The sequence below is a fragment of the Cyprinodon tularosa genome, unplaced genomic scaffold (genome assembly GCF_016077235.1).
Source record: "Cyprinodon tularosa strain WSP-4 unplaced genomic scaffold, ASM1607723v1 ctg419, whole genome shotgun sequence".
Taxonomy (NCBI): Eukaryota; Metazoa; Chordata; class Actinopteri; order Cyprinodontiformes; family Cyprinodontidae; genus Cyprinodon; species Cyprinodon tularosa.
In genome coordinates this window covers 48,550-72,605 of record NW_024039140.1, presented here as the reverse complement: position 1 = coordinate 72,605, position 24,056 = coordinate 48,550, and the positions used below count along the sequence as shown (strand labels likewise).

General features: G+C 37.8%; 2 protein-coding genes across 3 annotated transcripts; both read left to right on the top strand.

Moving 5' to 3' along the window:
* The first annotated feature begins 4,437 nt into the window (after positions 1-4,437).
* LOC119792421 lies at positions 4,438-8,030 on the top strand. 2 transcript variants are annotated; one of them, XM_038299041.1, is made up of 3 exons: positions 4,438-4,541; positions 6,479-6,841; positions 6,979-8,030. In XM_038299041.1, exons 1-3 carry the CDS (start codon positions 4,493-4,495, stop codon positions 7,224-7,226), a joined length of 660 nt encoding a protein of 219 aa, XP_038154969.1. In that variant the 5' UTR covers positions 4,438-4,492; the 3' UTR covers positions 7,227-8,030. The 2 variants fall into 2 exon arrangements, with proteins under 2 accessions (XP_038154969.1, XP_038154970.1); XM_038299042.1 differs by having other exon boundaries at positions 4,462-4,541; positions 6,482-6,841.
* Positions 8,031-10,659: 2,629 nt separating this feature from the next.
* LOC119792424 (tripartite motif-containing protein 16-like) lies at positions 10,660-21,942 on the top strand. Its single transcript, XM_038299044.1, has 4 exons — positions 10,660-12,114; positions 17,011-17,091; positions 19,451-19,804; positions 19,935-21,942. Exons 1-3 carry the CDS (start codon positions 10,796-10,798, stop codon positions 19,467-19,469), a joined length of 1,419 nt encoding a protein of 472 aa, XP_038154972.1. The 5' UTR covers positions 10,660-10,795; the 3' UTR covers positions 19,470-19,804; positions 19,935-21,942.
* Positions 21,943-24,056: the final 2,114 nt, after the last annotated feature.

Genomic DNA, 24,056 nt, shown 5'->3' with positions numbered 1-24,056 from the left:
AGCCGTGTGTGTGTGTGTGTGTGTGTGGGTATGTTGGGGGTGTGGGTGTGTACGTGTTTATGCTACGGGGACTTGTCATCTTCAGTCTGGCTGCGTCTTTGCTGGGTTCAAACCCAGTTTGGTGTAATTGAATAAGTCAATGAATCTGTGTAAAATAATTAAGTTGTAAAAATTATTTGTTTTTGTACATCAATTGTTTGTGGAGGTAATATATGGACAAAACTGATTAATGAGAAGAAATCAGAAATAAGAGAGCCTGAGGGTAGGGGCTTAAACTATTTAATGAGGGCTGTGGGAAGAAAAGCGGCAATTTTTGTTTTCTGTTTCTTTGTTACATTGCTGGTAACTGGAGGGAGGCTGAGGCCCAGAGTATCTTGTACATGTTTAGTTTCTTTTGCACCCTGTTTTGAGTTTTTGAGCTCAATAAATCACCAACACCGGTAACCCGACTGAGACTGGATTCTTGGAGGCCAAAGAACCCCGTCACAGTGACCCAAATCATCACTGTTACTGTTATTATATAGTAAATTAAATCATTACTGTTAAATTGTATGTATTGTCCAATTGTTTATTTGAATTCTTATTCCGGATTAGTTGGAGACATACACTAGGGTATATCAGCCCCACCAAAAATATTTTTCACCAGCCGCCACTGATATATATATATATATATATATATATATATATATATATATATATATATATATATATATATATATATATATATATATATATATATATATATATATATATATATATATATATATATATATATATATATATATATATATATATATATAGTAGATATATAGTATTCTGCATTGTTTTAGCAACATTTAGGGAAGTGGACTCTCACAGACAATTTCAAAAATTGAACAGATTTTTTTGTCATTTGTTTTCTTTTACACAGTCTTTTCTACATGAAAAATATGACATTGTCAATATAGCTAGAGACAAATATGCTCTTTAGTTTCACTTCATTATTTAAAGAAACTGGACAGATGGACCCAATATTCAAGATGAGACAGGCAATGGAAAAGTTTAAAACGTTTATTTAAATAAAAACAGAAATAACAGAACTGAAGCGCAGGGCTGTGGATTTGCAGATCCAGGCGCAGCCCATCACTGCAGCGTCAACGTACCGCAGTCTCACTTTGTCAGTGACCCACAGGGCAGCTGTGGCTACAGTGTAGCTCGCCACCATCAGTGTGTGCGTGAATGACTGAATGTAGTGTCAAGCGCTTTGCTCGAGACGCCTGACTTGAAAAAGTGCTATATAAGAACAGGCCATATAGCATTTACCTATGTAATAGCTTCACTTCTTTAAGGACATCAAGCTGGAAAATAAAACAACTAAACAGTACATCAAGTTTCTCTTTCATTTTGTTTTAGCATTCTTTCTTTTTGTGCATCCGGTCTACTATTTTCCATTCATTTTTTTCTGTGTACATACCTTAGTTCAGTAGAGATTCACTATTTAAAAATGACATTCTAAAATGTCTTTGACTTGGAGTTGAATGTATTTAATGAATAAATTATATATTTTTTTATAAAGATCATTGACAATTTAATGGTGTAAATATTACAAATTCTATATAATGTACCTCAGAAAAGTAGCAGCAATTTTGAAAAAAAAAATATAGAATTGGTCTACATAGTAAAAGCTAAAATAGCATTAGTGAAAGTTTAAACTACCTTGACTCAGGTTAAAGTTAGTCTTCTACCTTGAGAGAGGATTGTGAAACAATAGTTGCTCTAACATGACTATGACGTCAGTCCATCAGGATTTCACCAGACAGCAATGACAGACCAGTTACTCCTGTTTAATTGAGTATATTTAGCTGAACTCCAAATATTTGCATGATTCCTATCTTGATGGAAGTTTACCACCCTGCAATGCTACTGGACGTGGATTGCTCGTCACAGTTTTACAAGTTTAGACAGGTAAGCATCACTCCAAAATATTTTAAACAGAGGAAGATATGAGGTAAGCATGTCTGTGATTTACTAATTAATTTGTTGCTTGTTTTAAAGTTTAACCTTTCTAGTGGGTAATAAGACTACTTAACATATTCTAGACATGTTACTTTCTACATTACTTTAAAAAATGTTTGAGCTGTTGATAACTACACTAACATAAATGTAAACAGCAACCCACTTTTGGATTCCTGCATCAATCCTTCCAGTTGTAAATTGAGATTTTTTTTTTTTTACTGTGCTTTTCTGTACTGTCACATCATTGTTTTTTCAAGAGTTTCACAAATTTATCCGTTTTCTGTCCACCTGAACTCCTATCATAGCTAGTTAAAATAGTTAAAAGTCTCAATGATTTTTTAAGCATGACACTGCTCTAGCTGCTATATATGTGTTCTGCGACTCCAAACCTGACTGTTTTCTTTTGGGAAAGCACATGTTTTACTTTGTAACCAAGTCCTCTTGATGTCAAACCCATGAAATTACAGCTGATTTGCTGCATAAATAGAACGGGGGTCTTTTTTGGTTGGAGTCCAGCAAGCACCCAATCAGAAGGTCGTGTCAGGTGTGTTCATTTCCACTAACTCTCAATGAGTGCAAATGCAATAACCTTGGATAACACAACTTTCTGTTAAATCAAACGCAAAGTCAGATTTGGTGTTTTTTAGGGCTTAGACCAGAACTTTACCTCATGATTTCCTTCATATAATTAGGCTGCTGCTTCATCTTCAAAGAAATAGGGTTAGTGTTGTACCTACCCACTCCTTGTTATAACTCTGGGTTTGTTCACCCCTTCAATTCAAATAAATTTCATTTTAATTCAGACATACTATAATAAACCCACAAGGAAGTTAAAAGAAGTAACTGAGGCTTTTTTCTCAATGAGTTTTTATTGGTGTTGATAGGTGTAAGAAGAAAGGTTCTTTGATAGTGTTCTATCTTGCTTAGGATCAGGAGATTCAAGCTAAAGATACTTTGTAGGTGTTAAAACATCTCCTGAAGATGATATTCACTATAGATCCCTTTTTAGTTGGTAAACATTATGATGTATTTCTATTAGCGGAGCATAGCTGGAGGCAAAAATATTTCTCCCAAGCAATTTAACAACAGTAAATATAATTTATTATTTTTTTTTTTAGCTTTTTAAAGACAAAAATATAACTGTAAAATATCTACAAAGTATTTCCTGAATATGAAGTCTAAGATTATTTACTTAAGGGGCCAGGATATTTATTTAAAGCAGTTACTTTTAAAATGACAGACCTCAATGGGTTGGACGCACCAGCTAAATGGAAGATCTGACAGGATTACCTCTGGCTAAATGTCACAACATCTACACCTAGCTAACTGAAAAACAGAGGGTAATGCAAAGTTCTACCAAGACCTGAAAAAACAACATGTAGCTGGCTGGGGTCATTGTAAAAAGAAGAGACAGCTATATCTTTATGGGAATCTGCAATTAAATGGCTGGTTGAGTAATGCTACAAAGGCAAACATAATCAAAACCAACGAGAGACCATATTTTATTTACTTCCTAAGAAGTTTGCACTACATACAATTGTTCTGTCACCTCAACTCACTTTATTGCCTTTAACCAAAGTTGTCAGACAGTGGTAGCTGGTACGGGATAAAACTGATTGTCTGTACTCTGTCGATTCTGGCGATGAACAAGAAAATAATTGGTATTGGTAGTGTAGCCGATCCTGCGCTGGTTTGTATTTGGCCACCACCTGTTGTCAGTTTGTTTTCCCTTCAGCTAACACTATGAGATACCTTTGATTTAGACAGAAAAAGTTCTCCATGTTAGGAAAAATCCTCTCCAGAGGTTCTAGACGAGTTCCAAGAATGGAACCGGTTGTTCTTTATCAGCTTGTTCAGCTTCTTTTAGATATTTTATGACGGTAGTGTGAAATTAGACAGCCCAAAACAGACTATAGAATATATTCAGCATCTTGATGAAAACACTGACATATGCCTGCTTCCTTTAGAAGTACAGACTGCTGTATCCTTTCTTATAGACAACTTCACAGTTGTGAGTCTCCAATTTAGTTTGTTGTCCAAGTAAACACTGGGGTATACTCCTCCACTTCTTCTCCCAGTATCTTAATAGGACACAACTTGTTACTGTTTCTTCTGAAATCAACAACCATCTCCCTTGTTTTGTTCATGTTCAAGGTCAGATAATTATTTCCATGCTATGCCAAAAAGCTTTTTTTCATCTGTGTATGTTTGCAGATGAAATGAATTCATTGGGTGTGCAGAGTAAAAGGAATGATGAGACTACCATTCCCTGTGATGCTTTACCTTCAGCATTCAAATTATTGAAAAGGCATGCATGTTGCATGTTGAGATAGACATCTGTCAGACATCACCTGCATTTGTGTTAAAATTACACCATTATGCCACTAGGGTGCACTGTTATAAAATTACATATTGTGGTTACAACTAGTACCGGTAAGTGATGTTGGAGCTGATGTGTTGCTGATTCTCCTCCTCTGTCTCCTCTCAGAGGGAGAAGATGATCTCCAGGATCCTGCTGCTCATCATCATCAACTCATGTCTCTGTGGTCAGTTTCCATCTTCTCTTTGTTCTAAATCCATCAATAATCAGTGAAAAGTCTGTCAGTGAAGGTAACACTTCAATCCTCCAGCTGCATTTGATCAAGCAGCTTGGCAGTCACTTCATCTGGATGGGATTAAATTGATCTGAGATAATACAGTAAAAAATCTTGGTGTTACTTTTGTCCGGAAGTGTCATTTAAATCCCAAATCAAAGAGATTTCTACTATTTCCTTCTTTCATTTGGAGAATATTGCAAAAATTAGAAATATCCTGTCCAGGGGTGATGCTGAGAAACTAGTCCATGCATTTGTTACATCAGGGCTGGACTATTGTAATTCTTTACTATCAGGAAGTCCACAAACTGTAGTTAAAAGCCTTCAGCTGATCCAAAATGCTGCAGCCAGAGTTCTGATGAAAATTAAAAAGAGAGATCATATCTCTCCTATCCTGGCTTCTCTTTATTGGCTTCCTGTTAAATCAACAATATAATTTAAAATCCCCCTTCTCACATATAAAGCCTTAAATGGCCAAGCTCCATCTGATATCAGAGATCTGATTGTTCCTTATGTTCCTAACAGAGCACTTCGCTCTCAATCTGCAGGTTTACTAGTGGTTCCTAGAATTTATGAAAATAGAATTGGAGGCAGATCTTTTAGTTATCAGGCTCCTCTCCTGTGGAACCAACTACCAGTTTTGGTAGGCTTAAAACTTTCCTTTTTGATAAAGGTTATAGTTAGGGTGGCTCAGGTTATCCTGAGCTATCTCTATAGTTATGCTGCTATAGGCTTAGACTTCTGGAGGACATAGGGACCAATTCTCACCATTCTGCTACATTCTATTTCTAGTCTCCCTTTTTGTAGAATTTTTTAGCTCAAGTGCTAACATTATGCTCTCGCTGTTTTTTCTCATAGTGGCATCATCTGGTCTTTTTCTGTTTGGCATTGACAGCACCTTTGTTTATAGATGTTGGAGTTTGGCCTATTTTTCAGTGAAGTCCTGTTTCTCTTACTCTGACCGGCTGAGTGTGCTCTTTTTATCCTCTGACATGGTAGCTCGCTCGGAGCTCCTCTGCCTGGCTGTGTGTTTCCTAGACAGGGCCGTCTATGGAGCTGGTTGACAGTTGCATTTTGCATCTCTGCTTATTTATGTATCACTGCTTCTGTCTCTTTAAACCCCAGTCAGCACTCAGCAGATGGAAGCTCACACTGAGTCTGGTTCTGGTGGAGTTTTCTTACTGTTTAAAGGGAGTTTTCCTCTCCACTGTCACCACAAGCATGCTTGGTGTGAGGGATTGCTATCAGTCAATTAATCGATACCATTAGCTGGTTTTCCTTAGTTAGAAAACTTTGAACCAATCTGCCTTGAGATGACATGTTGTGAATTGGTGCTATATCAATAAATTAATTGAATCAATTAGAAGAGAATCAATCAGAGCTCTGACAACACAGAGATCAACATGAGACAGAAACCTCTAGAGATGTCTAATTCATTTCCATTAATTTCATCTGCATAACACTGATTTACTACATGTCACCTCAAGACACGTTACAGTCGATTGATTTAAATGTTTCTGTGTAAAGAAACCTATGTGTTTGCATAGTCATTGATATTGCAGAAATCCATCACAACAAGAATGCATGCATGCAGTGACAGTGAAGAGGAAAACTCCCCTCTAACAGAAAGACCCCATATTCAGTGTCAGCAGCCTTCTGTTGAGTCAGACTGGAGGTTCAAGAAGATTAAGGCAAACACAAAATGAACAAATATGCACTTATCCATGATTATTGATCAGTGTTAGAGAAGGTAATGATCAAATTCCCCACTCGGTGGCTATGTCATGGAAAGAAACAGTTTTAATTTGTATTTATTAATTATAATAAATGACCTCCTTGTTCCAGTTCTCAGTGTGTCTGCTCCTCTCTTTCCCTCTCTGTCTCCTCAGCAGCAACATTTGTAGTGAATGTGACACAGAGCTCCTATCAGGCAGAGGAGAACCACAACATCACTCTGGAGTGGACCTTCACCACCAGACCTCAGGGATCCTGGAAATACCTGTTTATCTACTGCGACCTAATCACTGAAAAGAGAATCTCAGTCCTCTATCAGGTCAATGATGGTGTTGAGGTGTCAGAGTCTCAGGATGAACAGTTTTCTGGACGAGTCCAGAGTGACAAAGACGTCCTCAGAGAAGGACGAATCAGACTCCATGTGTCCAGACTGAGGACTGAAGACTCTGGTCTGTATGTGTGTGATGTGAAGACTGATGGTGGAGTTGACTCTCGAAGATGTCGACTCAATGTCTCAGGTGAGTTCAGACAAGAGGACTTTAAACAACGTTTAGATAAAACACAATAGTGATATTAGTTAATACCTTGTTTTATCTGTTTTTAATAAAGATATAATTTCACTTGAGTGAATCAGATGTTTTCACTTTCTTCACAGCCGGGAGGAAACAAGCTGAGCCTAAGAGGAAACCTAAAACTCCAACAAATGGGTGTAAAGGAAGAGTTGGACACTACAATGGACTGATAGTAATACCAGCAGCTCTACTGGCTTTTTCTTGGTTTTTACTTAAAAGCTGTCCGCTAGAAAAACAACAATTTGAATTCAATGATAACAGGCAACCAAGAGTTCCAAGGAAACATCACTGGAAGCAGCTTTATCAAAGATACAGAATAAGAGGAATGTAGATATATACCATCAACATAGAAAACTCTCCTTTTATTAGATAATTTTTACTAAGTGAATAATTTTACAATGTAAATACAGCCTATATTTCCATTTGTACAGATAATATCATATATAGTCATTTGTTTTTAAAGTGCTTTTTTTTCAAAGGGTATGAACTGATAATGCCACATGAACATGTAGACCTTTTGTAGTTAGCAGCGGCTTTGTTAACTACTAGAAATCTAAAACAGAATGACGCAGAAAGCACATAGTTTCCCTCAAAGCTGGTGAGTCCCATGCTGCTATTTGCCAGATAAATCAGGTATTAAATTAATAATTGTTTTCAGATGTTTTATAGTACAGAGTAATTGATCCAGGTGTTTCTTTCTAAAGGAGAATAATATAAGCAGCCTGTGCTTCATACAGAAGGAACATTAAGGAATTAGTAAAACTATTTTATAGAGGCTGGAGTTAGAATATGTACTATAACTGTCAGTGAGTGTCAAGCTTAAGTGTTGGTTTGTTAGGACCCAAATTCAGAGGTAAGGAGGCAGAGGTGAGTTTTGACGACTTAATAAATTGTCCAAGGCAAGAGGCAAAAAAATATAATTTTATTCTGATAACCAAAAAAACAAGAAAACCTGAAGGAAAACACACATGGGGAGCAAGAGACGATGGAGCACCAAAACAACTACAGGAAACCAGTTCTGAGTTCTTCCTCAGTAGAGGAAGTGGCTGAGAGTAGGGTGTTGTCCAAACTCACATCCATCATGGACAACACCTCTCACCCCCTGCACCAGACTGTAGAGGAGCTGAGCAGATCCTTTAGTCAGAGACTTAGACACGCTGTCTGTAAGAAGGAGCGCTACCGCAGGTCATTCATTCCTGCTGCCACCAGACTAGGGGTGTAAATCACATCCATCATGGCGATTCGATTCAGTATCGAGTTCCTGACCCGACCATTCGATTATTTTCAATACTCAAGAATACACCATGATTCGATTCGATTAATCGGTTAATTTTTTATTTTTTTTTAGACCTTACAGGCTAAACAAAGTTTCAAGTTTGAAATAAATCAATGAAAGCTGTAATATAATAATTCATTTTTTATAGAAACAACAGCAAATAACAGAAGTAGAAAAGTTGCATCAAAAAATACTGCAAAAATACTGGACAAAATCAGTGCAATGGGTGCAATGCAATGCTCCGCTGCACCTCTCCCAAATTGTAGCTGACCGCAAACAGTGCCGCAGACAGGAGGCCGGCTTGTTTTGTTTTTATGACCGAAATTGCGGAAACAACTCGTGAAGTTTGACCCGCTAGAAGGGCGAGGTGCGCAAGAACGCTGGGACCCTTTTTCCACCTGGATCTCCGCTCTTTTTGGCCCACATGTCCCTCCGTCGTCGGACTAAACTCGCCCCCACTTCCTCACCGCCTCGGCCGTATCTAGACCCACATTGTGTAGCTCAGACCAGACTTCAACATTGAGCATAATTTAAAAATGTCTGTGTCAAGCTTACTGCAACACACTGCAAGAGTATAACCAGGAAGCGAGGTAGGAGGGCAAAATAGGTTTAGCGCCACTGCAGCACGGGAGGAGAATTACGTCCAGGAGCAAATGGATAAAAATAGACCGATACAAAACAATTATTATTTACACCCCTACACCAGACTCTATGCTACTGCACTATAACCACAATAACTCCTGTAACAACCACTGTGCAGCTATATTATAGTTTTTTATTTATTGACTGTGCAATATGCTGACTGTGCAATATATGTGAAGATAATAGTAATACCGTTACCTCACCGTTGTTCCTTACCCACTACACTTTAATGTAAAAGTCAATCCACCTGTATATAAGCCATGATGATTGTACATATGTCACCTCAAATCTCTATGTTACTCCCAGCTATTTTTTTTTTTATTATTTTTTTTTTATTTGTATTATATTTTTATTTATTTTTATTCCTAATGCACCTTTTCCTCCTTGTTTGCACCTTCTTTAAGTACTATGCCAATATGTGACCAGTGAATTTCTCCGCTGTGATCAATAAAGCTCATCTAATCTAATCTAATCTAAAGTTACTGCAGAGGTGGTGTATATATGGGGAACAGAACAAAGGATGGACTAATGAGCTGAATATGGAACAGGTGTGAGTGGAAATAACTAGAAGGAAGCCAAGGAGAAAGGAAACCAGCACAAGGGGGCAACAGAGAGTAACTCAAGAAATACCAAGCTGACAGAAAACAACTACAAAGACAGAATAATGAAGAAAGTAAAAATAAAACCTGACAGTTAGCCAATAGATGTCTCTTACTTGGTAGGAAATATTCTTCTGTATAAGAAGATTAAACATTTTACCACAGTTACTGACATTTTTAGTCATGCTGTTAAGGTAACAATCTGAAGAAAATTAGATTTATTCATTGCTTCTCTGATCCATCACTTGTCATTTCTATTCTTTCTCTTTTTTATTCATTTTCTTTTTTTCCTTCCTGAAACCATTGGCACACAATGAATTCTGCGCAAAGGCTCATAATTATGATGGAGAGGTGAACATCTGTATAGTCTTGATAAACTACACTTTCTGGTAGTTAATCTCAACATGCATCAATTCCTATTACCTTATTGGTGTATGTGTAGTGCTTTTAAAGAGTTTGCCTCAAAATGAGAACGTTAACAGACCAATTAAGTCACTATGAGTTGCACAAGACGGAGAGAAAGTCACATCTGGCATGTAAATCGCACTTTATCATCTCTTCTTGTCAATATGCCTTCCAGACATGTCGAATGCTTCCAAAGTCACTGAACTCTGGCATGAATCCAACATTCTGTCAAAGAAATATCATCCAAGTGACTCATTTATGGTTTCCTTTAATACACAGACAGGAATAATTACTAACCCCTATGAGAAGGCACTTTTTGATTTAACACATTTAAAGGAAACTATGAAGTACCCAATTACAAAGCTTGCATTAAATATAGCCCAACACAAAAAGACTGAATATAGTTATGTAAGGAAGAGCTGAACGAAGCCTAAGCTTTCCTGATAGAGCAGCTCCTCCCCCCTAATGAGAGAGAAAGGAGGAGCTTTTATGCCAGGAATAGAAAACCCTCCTCTGGCTGGAATAGAATTTTTACTTATCCTGGTAACTCCCCTTTCAGAGAATTAAAACGTCATGGACTTGTTGCATAACAGAACTTTTGTCTTTGAGGAAACAAAACCTTTCACACAGTGACTGTTTACCAGATGGAAAATGGCTCAGCAAGGATATCAGATGGATTCTGTGAAATTCTCCTGTTCGATCTGTTTGGATCTGCTGAGAGACTCAGTAACTATCCCCTATGGACACAACTACTGCATGAACTGCATTGGAACCTTCTGGGATAATGAGGACAAGAAAAGGATCTACAGCTGCCCTCAGTGTAGACAGACGTTCACACCGAGGCCTGTTTTAGTGAAAAACACCATGTTGGCAGAATTAGTGGAGGATCTGAAGAAGACCTGACTCCAGGCTCCTGCAGCTGATCACTGCTATGCTGGACCTGAAGATGTGGCCTGTGATGTCTGCACTGGGAGGAAGATGAAAGCTGTAAAGTCCTGTCTGATATGTTTTGCTTCTTATTGTGAGAATCACCTCCAACCTCACTATGATGCTCCACCATTAAAGAAGCACAAGCTGGTGGACCCCTATAAGAAGCTGCAGGAGATCATCTGCTCTCGTCATGATGAGGTGATGAAGATCTTCTGTCGTACTGATCAGCAGTGTATCTGTTATCTCTGCACCATGGATGAACATAAAGGCCATGAAACAGTCCCAGCTGCAGCAGAAAGGGCTGACAGGCAGAAGGAGCTCCAGGAGAGACGACAACAAATCCAGCAGAGAATCCAGGACCAGGAGAAAGATGTGAAGCTGCTTCAACAGGAGGTGGAGGCCATCAATGGCTCTGCTGATAAAGCAGTGAAGGACAATGAGAAGATCTTCACCGATCTGATCCATAACATCCAGAGAAGAAGCTCTGATGTGAAGCAGCAGATCAGATCCCAGCAGGAAACTGAAGTGAGTCGAGTCAAAGAGTTTCAGAAGAAGCTGGAGCAGGAGATCACTGAGCTGAAGAGGAAAGATGCTGAGCTGGAGAAGCTCTCAATCACAGAGGATCTGTACCAGTTTCTCCAGAACTACCCCTCACTGTCAGCACTCAGTGAGTCTACACACTCATCCAGCATCAATATTCGTCCTCTGAGATACTTTGAGGATGTGACAGCAGCTGTTTCAGAGCTCAGAGAGAAAATGCAGGACATCCTGAGGGAAGGATGGACAAACATCTTACTGTCAATAACTGAAGTTGAGGTTCTATTATCAGGACCAGAACCAAAGAGCAGAGTTGGATTCTTAAAATATTCAAAAGAAATCACACTGGATTTAAACACAGCACACGAGAAGCTGTTGTTGTCAAAAGGGAACAGAAAAGTAACAGTAAAGGAAGAAGATCAGCCCTATCCTGATCATCCAGATAGATTCAGTGATTGGTTTCAGATTCTGAGTAGAGAGACTCTGACTGGACGCTGCTACTGGGAGGTGGAGTGGAGAGGAGAAGGAGAAGTTCATCTAGCAGTTTCATACAAAAGTATCTCCAGAAAGGGATACGGAGATCATATTGTACTTGGATTCAATGCAGAATCATGGTCGTTAAGCTGTTACAAGGACAGGTACTGGTTTAATCACAACAACATCCATACTCCAGTATCAGGTCCAGTTTCCTCCAGAATAGGAGTGTATCTGGATCACAGAGCAGGAATTCTGTCTTTCTACAGCGTCTCTGAAACCATGACTCTCCTCCATAGAGTCCAGACCACATTCACTCAGCCTCTATATGCTGGAGTTTGGCTTGAACATTTTGGGTACTGTACTGAGTTTATTACACCTCAATAGACTAATAATGTTTATGCATTTAGATGATGCTTTTATCAAAAGCGACTTACAAGGTAGACACAATTTTACATTTATTATTTTTACAATATTATGTTTTAGCAAAACTTAGAAAAACAAAGGGAATCTGATATAATTAAGGTCTCCAAGGCCCAAACATTAAACAGAAATGTTTCCAGAGAGGCCAAATATGGACCCAATAGAGAAATATTTCTCTTGGAAGAGTTAAAACGCTGCAGAAGATTAACAATCGTGTCCAGGTTCTGCTGATTCTGGTGGTGAAGGTCCACTCCAGAGTGATGTTGTGGTTCTCCTCTGCCTGATAGGAGCTCTGTGTCACATTCACTACAAATGTTGCTGCTGAGGAGACAGAGAGGGAAAGAGAGGATGGAAATCTGTGTTTTAATCTGTAAAGATAAAATTTGTAATAGAAAATTGAATCCATTAAATGTGCAGAAAAAGTTTCGTTAACCTTTTAAAAGATCTCTGCCGCCATCTTGTGGTCATAGACAGATACTGCAGCATATTTCAGGTCTGCTACAATATAAAAGTCTATATATAAGTCAGACAATATATATGTCTGACTCCAAGTTCAGTTTAAATTGATGTGAGAATAAATATTTAAGCTTTTTTATTTTTTTAAAGGGTAAATTAATCTGTCTGGATTCATAAAATTAATCCATCATCATTACTAAACATCTGAACCACAGAAAAGCTTTTATTTTTATGTTTTCACTAACTAGTGGCTTTTAAACTAATTACAGCCAAAGATTTTCAGAATTCGCTGCTTTCATTAACATCGAACTATATAAAGATAATTAAGAAAACATTATTTTAAGCTTTATTTTTTTTCATAACTTTTTTTTTAATTGAAGAAAAAATATGTGTTAATAAATAAAAAAACATAAAAAGGAATCAGCCTTTCAGTTTTTGATATTTCCTTTTTTAATATGTTCTTCATCATTGCAGCATAATTAAGTTGGAACCATTCAGCACAAAGAGCAGATTGAATGCTTTATAAATAAAACCTGAAAATTCATATTAATTAATATTATTCATATATAATATATAATAATAACCTCAGATCAGATTGTTTCTATCAGTTTAAATGGTTAAAATATAGATTTGGGGGCTAAGATAGGATTTGCAAAGAGATTGGAAATATATAAATATACACCAGAGAGATATAGATCAGAAATGTTTCGTTCTGGTTAAACTTTGTATCTTCCTGTTCACACTCTTTGTATCATTTCCATTTATTTCAAATATCTTCTTACTTAATTATAAAGCTCTAATGCTTAAACTAACAGTAATGTTTAACATGCAGCTTCACCTCGTGTCCAGTGGTGATGGAGCAACAGATCAGCTGCTTCCAAGGGCGTAGGTTTGATTTGAACTTTGGTAGGGACACTATTGGTCTGGTGTCATTGGTGCTATGCAATATGCATGCCCTTTTTTATGCTCGATGTGAGCATCCGTACTGATAAGAGGAATTCATTGTTAAAAGAGAAAAGCATCATTTTGCTCCATTAATAAAAATGTTATAAGCTCTAGACTCATTAGATGCTGTTTATCAATGTTTGAAGTATCACCGGCTCTGATGAATGTGGAATTAGGACTGTTTTCCACTTTGAAAACTGTTTCATTTGAACAACTAAGAGAGAAGGTAAATACAGTATTTACTTTTGAAGATATAGAATTGTGCAGAGTTAAACCCCACTCTAATATTTGTACCTACTACAGTATTCTCTCTCTGTATCAAGCAAAATAATACATTCATTAAAATATTAACTTCACTATAAAAGTTGAACATCTGGGCTGTAGTTACTCTGTGTAGCCCATTTCATGTATTTCATCTGGGGCTGAAAAAAATGAATCGTATTAATTGATTATTTCAATAATCGTCAACTAATTTAGTAAGTGATTCATCATTAACTGGAGTATAGAGACTTTAAAACATACAGTAATATAAATGTAAAATGTGCCTTTCCCCACAGAGCAACCCACTTAGATCAGTTATTATATCAAAATTATAAAAATAAAAACAAAAAAATGAAAACTGTAATATCAACTTAATATCGGTAAAAAGGAAACCCTCACATTTTCTTTTTTAGTTGGCTGTGGCTAAGAATCAGAAATGTTGATGGCTTACAGTCTTTATTTGCCCATTTTTCCAGCAGTCTTCAGAACTCCTGGCTGACTCAGAATATTTCGTTTATAAAAGAAAAAAAAAAGGTTTTTGTTTTTTAGTGTACATGATATTCATTTTTTTTATTGGGACTAGTTTTGTAGCCTAATATTAATTGTAGTAACCGCTGCATTCTAGTGTGAATAAATTTTCAATGTTGTGCTCCAAGCACACACGGACTAGAAAACAGCCAATCAGAGAGAGAGAAGGCGGAACCTAAGGCAGAACAACCAATGAGAGTTGAGTTAAACAGCGCAGCACAGTTCCATGCGCTGCTACATGAAAGGGACAGGAGAGACCAGGCAGAGGAGCTGCGAGAGGAAAAGAAGCCTCTGCTGCAAAAACTACTGCTGTAAATTATAAACATGTTGCTCACATCCAATTATTGGTAGGGACAATTAGGTCGGTTCAAAATTTTGGTAGGGACATGTCCCTATGGTCCCTATGCAAACCTACGCCCATGGCTGCTTCCCTTCCTGAAAACAGCTCTGTGCACTACAGTATGTGGCTTTTGGAAGCGTGTTTAATAACCTAATGTGTCCATTAGATGGCAGTAATGCAGCGGAGTACAAACCTGACTGACTGAGCTCTGAAAGGTAGCTGAGTGACAGGAAACCATTGATGTTTTTCTTTTATTATTATTTCTCTTATTAAACGTGTTTCTTTATCTAACAGCTGTGTCTCCAGCTTGATCTTTCTGAATGAAGCTCTTACTGCTCTAATCTCAGTTTACTTCTATACACTTTAATGTGTATTTATGAGTCTATCTAGTCTTGATTTTTTTTTAGGCTTTTTTTATACTCATATAAGCAGGAATACTGAGTTATTGATCACATAAAGACTCTCATCTTTTCTTGATCCCCTGCACTGGAAATATAATCTAGAAATGAGTAAAAATTTCTCAAGTTACCTGTATTTACCCTTAATATGAGTAGATAAATGAGATAGTTTGCTAATGGAATGAGAGTTTTTAACTCTTAAAATAAGATAATATGCACTTGAAATAAGACAATGCAATTGTCCTTTCATATTTTAAGTTCAAATTGTTTTGTTCCATTGGCAAAATGTCTCTTTTACCTCCTCAATCAAAGAATAAATACGCTTATTTTAAGAAAAAATTACTTATTTAGATTTCCATTTTTTCCAGCGTGCTGATAAATGCTGACCACCATTACATCCTGAAGTGTTCAGAGCAGGTGTTTCTCTGTCTGCAGGGATGATCTAATTACCTGAGAGTCACAGACGGCTCTCAGTCCAGCAGTATCTGAGCCTCAGTGTCCTTAAACTCTGGTGTTTAATGTTAAACCAAGAAAAAGACCCAAATGTTTCTGCCTTTAGCAGTGATCAGTGTTTTTATGTCAGTTTCTTGGTCTAAAGAGGTTAGCTTTATTTCCCAGGTTGATCAGGTCAGTGATTGGGTTGGAGGAGCCAAGCTGCAAGGATGCCTTTAAAAAAAGAGACAAACTGCTTGTTCTCAATTTAATTAATGTCAATAAACAGATGATCTAGTTGATAATTCATAACTTTAGGCTCAGTTAGACTCTGGCTTTAAGTCTAATGAGGCTTCATGTTTGATTTAGCTTTAACTCAGTGTTTCACTGATGTAGTTTTTCTATGAGGTTTCCCTCTGGGCAGAAACAGAGTCCGCCCCCTATAGGCTGTAGATGGTATTGCTGGTCAGAGACAGCCTGCTGTCCTTCATTCAGGCTGCAGAGTCTAAAAGTTGCTTTATTAACATGAAGGAATTCATTAATATCATAATCAGTTAACAGAACTATAGAAACTGATTCAGTGCATTAATCAGGATAGAAAAATCACACGCAGGTAAAATGATGACGTAATAAGTGGGGGCGGTATACCTTTTGTGGAAGGAGGAAGTAGATTATTATTTTTTTAATGGTCCGACCTTCAGCACCAAAAAACTAAAACGCGGAGTTTTAGTTAGTGTTTGCAGCTTTAAAGCGATTTAAACAGATTAAATAAAAGTTTAGTTGATGTTGGGACACATTTTATCGCCAGTATTTGAACGTCTTCTTCGTGTTTCTTGGTAAGTTGCGCACTTTTTCTCTTGCAGACCTCCATAAAATAGGGTTATTTTCACATTAACAACAAAACTTGAAAGGCTGGAGCTTTGATGCGGTAAAAAAAATCACATTAAAGGGAATTTATCGCCATAATGTTATTTTCTATTTCTAAAATAAACAGAACAAAATAAACATTTATAACCTTTTTATACTGCATGCAATGTTTGGGTGCAAAGTTCATTTCTGGTTATTAATTTCATCTTATTTCATTTTTTCCTTCAAATCACAGCGATCGTAGAAAATGCTCCGTTTCTGAGTGATTGCTCGGTTTATTTCTTAAACCTTTAACACATCAAGTTTCAGTTTAAGCTTTAAAATGTTTTAATCATTTTATACACTTAGATTTGGACCCTTTTCTTTTTCTAAGTCTCCTTCTGGGATTTCTCAGCTGAACTCTGTGTCTGCAGATGAAAACTCTTACGAAAACGTGAAAATGAAACTTATCCAGACATTTCCTAATCCTCCATTTTGTCCTGATTTGTCCTGGTCGCCATGTTTAACAATGGAAACGGCTCTACAGATAAATAAACATTAATTAAAATGTAGAATAATCTCATTAACTCTGTGGTTCTGAGCATTTTTTATATTTTGTTCAGGACCTGCATGAGGCATGCTGAACTGGACCACCTTCCCCCTCTTATTGGTGCTGATGGGGATCCTGAGTTATCGTTCTCTGGGTGAGGATCTGAGTTACAGTCAAAGTTCTGAAAATCTGGGGAAAAAAATCCAGAATGTTTTAAAAACAGATACTTGAGAAAAGGCACAGCTCTGGATTTATCGGTCAGTCTCTGTTCCTTCAAATAGGAGTAGGTTTGCATAGGGACCATAGTAAGGTGACCAGATTTCTGAAATCAAATCTGGGGACATTTCTTGCTCGTGGATAAAAATCAATACATCTTATCGAGATGAAATTAGGAAACGGGGACAGTAATGGTTTCATATATTTTTACATATTTATTAATATTTAAACAACAAAAATCAAGTGTAAAAGCCAGGAATGTGCCTTTCCAAACGTTTAGTATATCCTAAGATTAATAACATGAATAGTGTTATTAGTAGAAAACTAGAACTGTGTCTCTGGGTTGGGGCAAAGTGGTGGGGGTGGGAGCGGAGGGGTCAAGGGTCATTAGCAGGGCTTTCCAATTTTGGGGGCCCAATGAGCTCTGCCGCCTCCTAAGGGGAGAGTGACATGAGGAAAAGAAATTTAGAAAAGTACATACAAACATTTATTCTATGCCTGTGGCTGTCTGTTGAGACAGAGTTTCCCCACCTCTTCAAAAAAGTGCAACAAATACTTATTCTGTTTACATCTACTGTACATACCTATAAGAAATATTTTTTTTTTCTTCATTAACATAAAAAAACAAGTAGTAGTCAAGCCTGCAGGTAAAGGTTCATATATGTTTCTTACTGTCACCTAGCCACATCAATTCAATTCAGTTTATTTCTATAGCGCCAAATTCACAACACATGTCATCTCAAGGCACTTTACAGTTCAACCAGATCATCCAGTCAAATCGATACAAAGTTTTCTATCTAAGGAAAACCAGTTGATTGCATCGACTCATTGACTCTTCAGCAATCCCTCACACTAAGCATGCTTGTAGCGACAGCGGAGAGGAAAAACTCCCTTTGAACAGGAAGAAACCTCCAGCAGAACCAGGCTCAGTGTGAGCGGCCATCTGCTGAGGCCCACTGGGGTTCAAGGAGACAGAAGCAGACATAGAAAAAGAAGCATAGATACAAAAGGCACCCGTAAAAGGCGGACCTGTTCAGGAAACACACAGCCAGGCAGACGAGCTCCGAGCCAGCTCCCATGCCAGAGGACGAAGAGAGCACATCCAGTTAGTCACAGTCAGAGAAACAGGACTACACTGGAAAACAGGCCGATCTCCAACATCTATAAACAAGGGTGTTGATGGAAGCAGCACAGCTGATATTTCTCTCCAGGATGACGTCACAGCCAAACAGGAACAGACTAGGCAAAGCTACTCTGAGGAAAAGCAGAGAGAGCAGAAGGTTAGAGATTGAACAAACAGATTCTGCAGAATAGGAGAACAGAGAGAGAATGAAGCAGAATGATGAAAAAGGGGTCCCTATGCCCTCCAGCAGTCTAAGCCTATAGCAGCAGAACTATAGAGATAGATCAGGATAACCTGAGCCACTCTAACTATAAGCTTTATCAAAAAGGAATGTTTTAAGCCTAGCCTTAAAAGTAGACAGGGTGTCTGCCTCACGGACTAAAACTGGTAGTTGGTTCCCCATCAGGGGCCTGTGTGTCTCAAAGTAGCAGGTTCATTTTTCCTACTAACCTGAGTATACAGCCACTCTGTGTTCCACAGAGTGGCTGTATACATCGCTGACAGGCGCTGCCTTTCCCGGGCTCACCAGATCCTCTCCGATCCCACCCACCCCAACCATGGACTGTTTTCCCCCCTGGCGTCCGGCAGAATGTTCCGTAGCATCTTCTGCAGAACGACCAGACTACTGAACAGTTTCTTCCCCCTGGCCGTCAGACTGCTTAACGCCACATAACACTCCCCCACACCCCACACACACTAAAACCACCCCCCATGGACATGGACAATACAAGCACCTTAGTTTAGTTCTGTCTTCAATTTAATGTTTCATAACTCAGTGCAATATATATGTATATATATATATACTTCTTTACCCTGTATATAGCTAGCTCTTAGTTATAGAAAACATATTTATTGTGCAGGAATAAGGTCTTAGCTCTGTTACACTGGTAGCCAAGTAATTGACATTTCGTTGTCAAGATTCACCTTGTGTTTTTTTGTGCAATGACTATAAAGGAAGTCTAGTCCAGTCTAAGTCTAAACAAATAATGTTGTGGAAATCATGAAGAAAACCAGCCATGGCATAGAAAGCATTGCGGAGGAGACCTGATGATTTAGACTCTAGATTAATTAGGTTAACAGAGTAGATCTATGGTTCATGAGGACTTGATCAAACCTAGGATCCCTCAGCCTCCTGTTGACATTCCTGTCTTCTGTCTATCTCTGTCTCCTGCAGGAAAATCTTTGCAATCTGAGAAGGAAACTCAGGGCGACTACCAGGCAGAGGAGTTCTCAAACTTCACACTGACTTGCAACCTTACAGGCCATGATGCCTCACCTCCTGAGATCCTGTTCATGTTTCTGGAGATCATGAAGCCACTGAGACGTATTTATGAGTACGACAGCAGAGCTAATGCTGAGCCGTACATTGATAATCTGTTCAGAGGTCGGCTGCAGTGTCAGCTGATCGAGAACATGAGTATCAAATGTTTGCTGAGTGACCTGAGGCTGAACGACATGGGGCTGTATCGGTTGGTCCTTATTGCTGATGGAAGGAGATGCATTAAAGAATCGCAACTTGTAGTTGCATGTAAGCTATTTTACTTTAAACATTTTCTCTGTTTTTTGTTTTACTATTTTAATATTGTTGTCACTGAAAAAAAAGATCTCCAGATGACAGGAATGACAGTGTTTTATTTTCTTGCTTCTTTTCTTTGCAGCTTCTATAAAGCCAAAGCAGGAGGAACCTGAAGAGCCGGTAGATCGGGGGAGGTGGGGACTTTCTGTTTGTGTATTTTTGTTTTTGATGGGAACAGGAATCTTGTTACTCCGTTACATTACTGGTTAGAAATATGTAAAAATGCACTTTGCACTACTATCCCCCCTGTTACAGTGAATCCTCTGCTATCACTGGTATTACAGGGGGGTATCTACCTCATGTTGGAATACTGATAGTATTATTTAGGATCTACTGGGTGTTGGTATGATCCCTGACTGAGCTACCTCACAGCTTTATTGTTATTAATTTAAATGGAATGTTTACAATAACGTATTGCACTAAAGGGGGTAAATGGGGTCATTTCACTCAGAAGTGTGTCAGGAAGGCACAGAATCCTTAAATAAGCTACCGCAAAGAAGGAAGAGGTGTGAGCCAGTTTACATGGAAGAAACCATTGATAACTATGGCTTATCCCTCAATTCAGTGGTTGGAAGAGGTAGAGCCACTGATAGTGCTAAAGTCTCTTTGAACAGGAGACAGAAAGACTGTATTATATCTGACAGACTTTAGCTGTTAGATTTTAGTCACAGAAGAAAAGTGCATTTTGTCCGTTTTTTTTTTTTTTTTTATGATATGTATTCGATTTAAATTTTAAACTTGTTAAAATAAGTTTAGTCTAGTTCAGGGAAAAGCAGCAGAACAAATAATAAAATGAGGTGTTTAAAGTTTCTGTGAAATCCACTGAAACATTACTGCAATGAAGCTTCCTGTCCTGAATTCAGCGAAAGTGTCAGTATATTGAGCTGGAGCTGATCAGCAGAGGAAGAAATGCACATTTCATGAACATGTAACTTAAATGTCCAAATGTTTTCATACAAATATGTTATTGTTTATGACTGTAAAAAAAAAAAATACAAACACTTTTTACTCACTGATTTGATCTTGATTAGCTTTATTAGAGTTTATATCTGCTAACTGTGAGTTTGTCTTTATAAATATTTTTTTTTTCTTTTATGTAAACTTTTATTTTTCACTTTTTGTCTCTGAGAAACAATCTGAGCATCAATCCAGAAGCTGTGGTCTGCCAATAAATTAGGTTACTTTCATGGTGCAGTTGCTTTATTGCAGCTTTCTATTAGGTCAAAATGGACTCCAAATAAAGTGGGTCTTCTGCTAAAGTCAGGTTAGGACGTATCTCCAACGTCTTCATTACACCTGGATTTCCCTAAGTATACAAACTTTACTGGATTCATCCGGCAGTTAAAAAGCTTCTCTTTGTTCAGATCTCCTGTTTAAGTCAGGGGCATGTGCTGTAAAGCAGCAATAAGTGCTGAAAAAATCCTCTAAAAAAAAACATGTCTATAAACAACATGAAATCAGATCAAAATCTCCATTAGTTTGTGGATAGTTTTGTCTGTTTTATTACTTATTGTGTTTGTTATCATCATTTGTTGTTTAATGAGGAAATAAAACCTTTTTTAATGTCTAAAAGTTTCTTTCTGTCACTGAGTTTATTTTGTAACAAATCGGTGCCAGCAGAACCAACAAGCTGCAGTAAAGTTAAGCTGATTTAGATCAATAAACCACCAATATAGTAAAACAGATGGTTGATAAAATCTCCATCTTTTTAAAATGTGTTTTTGAATGAAATAATTTTAATGGTTGCATATTTCAATAGTTATGTTTTGAGGATCTATCAGAGAATCCAGCAGGTTCTGTTGGGTTTTTGTTATTTCTTTAAAAATAGTGTAATTTCCTGCAGGTGAAAGATTTCTGGGTCTTAATTTGTTTCTGTGGTAATTAGATTTTTTAAGGGACAATTGTTGATCTGCTTGTTTTTGTCAAATGTGACTTTTTTCTGCTTCATAAAAAATCAAACAGCAAATTTAATGAAATGTTCCTAAACTGGACAGATTGTGTTTTTCTATCCAAAGTTCATTCTTTTTCTTTCTATCTGACACTTTGAGGAACTGTAATTTCTCTAAATCAATAAACTGAAAGCAAACATCTGCCTTTGCGTCTTTGAAAAATTGTACCACAGATTAATTTGTTCCCATAGGTTTAGCGTCCCATCAGCCCATAAGAACAGGCAGTCTCTGAAATATAAATGAAGCTGCAGAGGAAGGATAAGAAGGAAGCAGGTTGATATGATGCTCAGTAGATCAGATATAGAAAGCCTCCTGATCTGTTCTTCAACATTCTTGATTCTTATGGATCAGCAGCAACTTTAAACTAAGTTTTTATAAAAGTTATCTGCTTAAACAGTTCAGAAGATGCTCCTTTCAGAAGTTTATCCTCACAGCTTCAGTGTTTTAGTCTCTAGTGTTAAGCTGACGCCTCTGAGGGATGGAGCTAATATCCACTGGTACCTCTTTCTGGATCCTGCCACTCTGAGCATTGAAGCAGCAGATCATTGGAAATCCAGAGGGAGTAAATCAGGAGTTTCCAGCTCCAGAGCTGCTTGTTATGCTCCATTTCCTTCCAGCCATGAGGACCTTGTTTCTCTGTTTGGGGTTGAGCAGCTTTTCCTTCATCAAGCCAACTATCATCAGCAAAGCGGAGCATTTTTTCTTGCTGCTGAAATCCAGGAAGAGGGGTGGGTCCACAGACACCTTCATGTCCTTCACTCCTGTTTAGATTCTAACAGAAAACTGTCCACATGTCTCACACTCGCTCATTTACAGCAGTATAATGATGAAACTACAGGCAGGAAGTCAGCTAAATAGAAGATGACTGAAGAGCTGCTCACAGAGGCTGGAGGTTGAACAGACGAGGGCTCTGTTCTGGTGAGTGTGAAGTGAAGCAGAGTAGGAACCAGAACTTCACCTGAGTTCTCTGGGTCGCTCTCCTAAAGCCTCATCTGTTCTGGAGGTCCAGGTTGACCCACCTCTCAGGATCAGAACCATCCAGCTCAATGTCCCTGATGGAGAAGAGCTCCCATTGACCTGAACTCTGGTTGCAGAGCTATTCCAGCCTGAGCAGCTCAGCAGAGGGAACATCAGCAGGAAAATGAGAGTAAAGGTTAATATTTGGTGGATCCTGGATGCTCTCCAGGTGCTGCTGCTGTGCCGCTCACATTTCATCACTAACATCTGTAACTATCCATACACACACACAGCTAAAGGATTACTGAAGAGCATTTGAATCTATATTTTTCCAGATTTTCATCTCAGGTATTTCAGAGGTTAACTGCTCTTTCATCCATTCCTCCAGGTTCTTTCAGCTCCTCTACACATTTATACATCTATGTTGTCTAAATCAGTCATATTCTGCATTGAGCAAATCTGCTCACAGAAGATTGCTTTCTGACTGCAGAGTAGAGATGAGGAAATTCACCGATTCACATCAGTGGTCCGATACTCATACCGGTACATTGGATGCGTGTGCACAGGTAGATTCACATTGGGTGAATTTTGAGGGTTAATTCAAGGTGCATCTCCTCTAAGCCTTTTAAACCAGTAAAAACAATGATTAAATCATAGTTTAGTTTTTTTTTCAGAAGGAACATCATTGCATCATCACATTATTTATTGTTGGCTGTGGAAAAAAAACTGACTGAGGATACTAGTTTAGAGTTGAATGTAAGGTATAATATCTCACCTTTATGGGGAATAATATAAATATGTCATCCAGCTGGATTATATGGTCAATCTAAAGAAGTAAAATTAGCTGCATCTTAAATCCCAAAGACTCCCAGAGCACGAGCACAATTAAAAGAGCTGAATGATAATAGCTGAATAATAAATGAAAGAGTTCTGCCAATGTCGCTTAGTTATTGCATTAAGAAATATTTGTTTAAATATCCTCAATTCTTTTGTAAGGAGTATTTATTATGATCTATTTATGTGCTTGGTAAACCCTAAACTTACCTGCCTATAGTGTCAACACTATATTCTTTCATTTTTACTAAACTAACTGTTTGGTTTAGTCCAGATACTTAAGCTTTAAACCACTTTATAAAGTGTGCACTTGGTCTTAGTGCAGAAGTACATGTGCCTCTGCCTCATAGCAGACATATTACATATGATGAGACTTTACTGGTACAGAATGATATTTAAACTGTAACAAGACATTGATTGTATTCCCACATGTACAGTAAAGCATTAATTATTTTGATAATTAC

Coding starts and splice junctions, on each gene's coding strand:
- LOC119792421 (XM_038299041.1), top strand. CDS start 4,493: ATGATCTCCAGGATCCTGCTGCTCATCATCATCAACTCATGTCTCTGT. Junction 4,542..6,478: donor CATCAACTCATGTCTCTGTG/GTCAGTTTCCAT, acceptor CTGTCTCCTCAG/CAGCAACATTTGTAGTGAAT. Junction 6,842..6,978: donor ATGTCGACTCAATGTCTCAG/GTGAGTTCAGAC, acceptor CTTTCTTCACAG/CCGGGAGGAAACAAGCTGAG.
- LOC119792424 (XM_038299044.1), top strand. CDS start 10,796: ATGAAAGCTGTAAAGTCCTGTCTGATATGTTTTGCTTCTTATTGTGAG. Junction 12,115..17,010: donor GTTTGGCTTGAACATTTTGG/GTACTGTACTGA, acceptor TATTTTGTTCAG/GACCTGCATGAGGCATGCTG.